At 37.9% G+C, this 4,363-nt stretch overlaps 1 protein-coding gene across 1 annotated transcript in view; it reads left to right on the top strand.

Moving 5' to 3' along the window:
* Positions 1-4,363, top strand: part of cenpf (centromere protein F) — a 37,209-nt gene that overhangs the window by 25,283 nt on the left and 7,563 nt on the right. Inside the window, exons 25-30 of the mRNA XM_015051211.1 lie at positions 210-415; positions 1,549-1,767; positions 1,923-2,066; positions 2,839-3,028; positions 3,107-3,204; positions 3,574-3,615. Coding sequence (XP_014906697.1) covers positions 210-415; positions 1,549-1,767; positions 1,923-2,066; positions 2,839-3,028; positions 3,107-3,204; positions 3,574-3,615 — 899 coding nt within the window. The remainder of the gene's footprint in view (positions 1-209; positions 416-1,548; positions 1,768-1,922; positions 2,067-2,838; positions 3,029-3,106; positions 3,205-3,573; positions 3,616-4,363) is intronic.

Below are 4,363 nucleotides of genomic sequence, written 5' to 3'. Positions count from 1 at the left end.
GCCGATCGATCGGCACACCTCCAGTAAACAGTGTAAACGCTCATTCTGAAAATAATTGACCAGACTATAATTTCATTATCTAACAATGATTATATGTAAAAAAAAAAAAAAAAAAAGCGATTAAAATGTTTTGTAGGCCTGTCCTGTTCAAGGAAGCAGGTTAGACGATGCATTCCAGGCATTGAGGAGAGTTTGTTCTGGTTCTGCAGGCGGATGGGATGAGAAGTTCCTTCAGCAGGAGAGCGAGTTGAAGAGGGTCCGCTCTGAAAAAGCAAACCTGGAGCAGCACATCCTGGGAATGGAGTCTGAACTGGAGAGCATGCAGGCAGAAAGCTGCAGGCTTACGGAGGAGCTGGAGACCCAGAGGAAGACTTATTCAGGACGGATACAGCAGATAGAAGCTCTCCTTTCGGAGGTCAGCGCCCTGATTTAAATAAATTCACCTGTCTGCATCAACGGATGTTTCAATAGTCTGGTGTTTAGGTCCTTCCAGGTTTGGACGACCACAGAGAAAAATCTAATGAAAAATGTTCTTGTCTCCAGATTTTCTCTAATTTTGTCATCCATTAGTCCATCGTTTGTTTTCTCTTTGTCCAACATCACATCATCCATCCACTTTTCATTTCCTGTGATCATTTACATAATTCTTCTAGTTGTACATTTATTCACCATCCTTCTCCACGCTCTCATCCATCTATTTATTATTTTCATCCATTTCTCAGCTGGAAACACTAATTGACTTAAGGAACATCACTGATGATGGAGCCTTGTGTTGCTAATTATTAGCAGTGCAGGTTGGATGGTATCAGCTTCTTAAGCATGTCTCAATTTAGAGCTGCAAATTATTTTGGTAATCAATTATTCTGCCAATCCATTAACAGGACAAAAATGATCAGATTCTGCAGAATTTTAATGTCTTTTTTTATACAATCTTAAAATTACACTAAAAGATACAAATAAGCAAATAATTCTTAAATAAGAAAATAAACATTTTACTGCCTGAAATGCAACAACATAACATTCCTTTAGTGTATTTTTGATAATTTGTAGCAAATGAAGCATCTGCAGCTAAAAAATACTTAAATAATGTGAAAAGCTCGGCCACTTCTGCTTGACTTAACATCAATACAGGGTGGGGGTAACCTGGAGATTATTATCCTTGTTGTTGGAAAGCAAAAGGTGTTTAAAATTAGGTGTGTTTTTTTGTTTTGTTTTTTACAGAATATGAACCAGGTGAAGCTAAAAATGCCACTTGAGGAGATCTAGGTAGATCATATTTACAAAAGAAGAGTTTTATTTATTTTTTAATCTTAAATGCAAAATGTATTTATTTTTACAGCTTCGGCTCAATTACTGCTCTGACTAGCCTGTTTTTTTAAGTCTGTATTCTCCAGTTGACGATTAATCAATTACTAAATTAGTTGGCGATGATTTCACCAATCGAGTAATCACGTTTAGTCCGATTAATCGTTTCAGCCCTTCTTGAATTGTGAGCGTCCCGATCAGGTTTCCAGCGGTTAATCTTTGCCAGTGTTTGTTTTTCTCCAGACGACCCAGCTGAGAGCCGAACTCGTGTCGTGCTCTGAAGACCGAGATGAGTTGAGTCAGTCTTTATGTCATTGGAGGGACAAAGTTCACGGTTTGGAGAAGACAAACCTGGAGACCAGAAATTTAATCTCCATCCTGGAGGAAGACATCCGGGTCGGAAGGAAGGAGTACGAAAGTCTGCAAAGCGGCATGGAGAGAGTGAAGGCAGAGAGGGAGCAGGTAATGAACACGTTTTAGGATCCTTGGGGTAAATTTATCTAAAGATCCATGTTAAAACCACAATTAAATAGAGATGTTTGTTTAATTGTAAAAACTTAATGAACTGTTTGTATTTATAGTTGTAATATCTGATTTCTGTCTCTTTTTTTGTCAAGTTTTTGCAGCAGGTTGTGGTTCTGGAAGAGGCAATTTCTAAGCATAACAGGGAGAAGGAGGGGCTGCTGAGCCACCTCCACGAGATGGAAGATGATCACACGTCTACCAACCAAAACACCGAGTCCATGGCCGGAAAAATCCAGGTGAGTTCAGAGCAAACCTTTCAGTCAGTGGGGAGAAAATCTGACATCCACGCCTCTGCAGGTGTTTCCAAGGTGCAGAAAGTCTTTGATTTTTGTATAAAATCATTGAAGTGCCTGATATTCAAAATGCACAGTTTTATAATAAAGTTCAATGTAAAGTAACATTTACATTTGAAACCAGATATTTTCACATATCTAATAAAAAGACAAATTTTCTCACTGTCTGGAGTTAAATCAGACTAAACTTACCTTTCGAAGCCGCTGCTTTCAATTAAAATTACCAAAATTATTTCTATTTGAATAATGCAAAAAATAAAAAAAGTTTTTCTTGTAACTTTCTTCAGCATTTAATTTGAGCATAACACAATTTGTTGGGATGTTTCAATGTGATGATTATTATTGCTAATGACTCAATGACTTACTGATATGTGTAATTAAAATAAATGTTAGCTTATATTTTATATGTTAAATTGAAATTTTGGATTTTTTTGTGAGTGTTTTGTTCAGTCCGGTGTATAAGGCGTGAGACATTTCAAAACATAAAATTTTGGCACATTTTAATTTACCTTTTCCCTTCTGTTGAATCTATTAAGACATTAATAACAGTAATTAATAATATCACATAATGGTGAATTGAAACTGTATTTTATACATTTATTTGAATAGTTTTTATCTCCAAAATGTGCTGGAAAAGTTAAAAAACTTACCTTAAAATTGCTTGAACTTCACTGTGGGGAAAGTGTCCAAACTTCCTGGTTTGTTTGCTGTTTAGGCTTTAGAGGGAGAAGTGCGTCGCCTCTCCCAGTCTCTGGAGTCGTCGCTGCTGGAGAAAGGAGAAATCGCATCTCGGCTGAACTCCACTCAGGAGGAAGTCCGGCAGATGAGGACGGGCATCGAGAAGCTCCAGGTCCGCATCGAGTCAGACGAGAGGAAGAAGAAGAACATGGGAGAGCTGCTCAAAGGTACCGACTATGTGTTCACAAAGAACAACCAGCTGCTGTTTTTATTTTTGGTCTAAACGTGTCTTTGTGTGTCTGCAGCTGCTCAGAGGAAGTCCGACTCGCTGCAGGATCGCATCGATGCGCTGGAGCGAGAAAAAGACGAATTTGAGCAAAATCTAGAGGAGGCCATGTTGCAGGTGGATATAACGGCGAATATGTAGAGCCTTGAAAGATATTTATGTTGAATATTTATTCATTTGTTTACATTTTTCCATAAAAAAACACAAACTTCACTGGAATTTATGTGACGTAATGCGGAGCTATAAGGAAAGGATGCATAGTTTTATTTTTGTATAGTTTATGCATTTAGTCAATATTAAAGTATCAACATGCGTCTGATAAACTAATCACTAATCCACACTTTTCAGATTTAAAAATGTTAAATTATTTTCCTTCCATGTTTTTATTTTTCACCCTTTTTGTCACATCAAGTCATGATAAAGTCATTTTGAGGTTGTACGGTGACAGAACGTTGTTAAAAAGCTGAACTTTATCGTCTCCAACAGGCCGAAGCGGCAAAAGCTGAGCTGGAAGAGGAGAGGAGTAAGGTAACAGAAACACTCCAACGCGTTTGTTTTTCCCTCCATTGTTGAATCACAGCTGCTGTTTTTACTGTTTGCTATTTATTTACACAGGAACAGAAACTGTACAGTTCATTATCTCTAAAAGGAGAAATCCACGGCACCAAGTTAGAGCAAAAATATGCTAATTTCCTCCTGGACAGGTTGATGTAATAAAGTTTGATTTAACAAACTGTTAAATGAAGAAAGGCCAGGATAATAATTAATTACATCCAGTTTTATTAAAACCAGTCCTACGTTTTGGGACGGATCACCCATTTCTGGAGGATCTGATCCCAAAGAGACAAAACGTAAAGCTGCAGTACGTAACTTTTATAAAAATAAATGTTTTATTTACATATTAAAACTTTCACCATGTCGTGACAGTTTGAGACAGATGATCTGTGAAGAGATCTACTGTTGACCAGAAACAACCAATCAGAACCTGTAGGCTGGTCTTAGCGCTGTCAATCATTTCATGTATTTAGTGCTAAATTTGCTAATGGTGGAGAAACGACTGAAAGCTGTTTTAGAAATCACCAACTACAGGGTTTCCCCCAGTGTATTATAAGCCTGGTGGCCGCCATGCTTTACTAGCCCCGCCGCCAGGCTAAGCGTTGCTTGTTTACGTTTCTAGAGCCGGGGGAATGTTGTTTTTTTGTTTTTAAAGCCAGGCTGCAAGCGTCCCTTTTGCTCTTAGCATTTCACTAGCAGAGCAGATTTATCCTTAAGGATA

The sequence above is a fragment of the Poecilia latipinna genome, unplaced genomic scaffold, assembly GCF_001443285.1.
Source record: "Poecilia latipinna isolate Pla-1442-1.1 unplaced genomic scaffold, P_latipinna-1.0 Scaffold1036, whole genome shotgun sequence".
Taxonomy (NCBI): Eukaryota; Metazoa; Chordata; class Actinopteri; order Cyprinodontiformes; family Poeciliidae; genus Poecilia; species Poecilia latipinna.
Note: the sequence above shows the minus strand (reverse complement) of the source record. Positions and strands in the feature narration are given on the sequence as shown.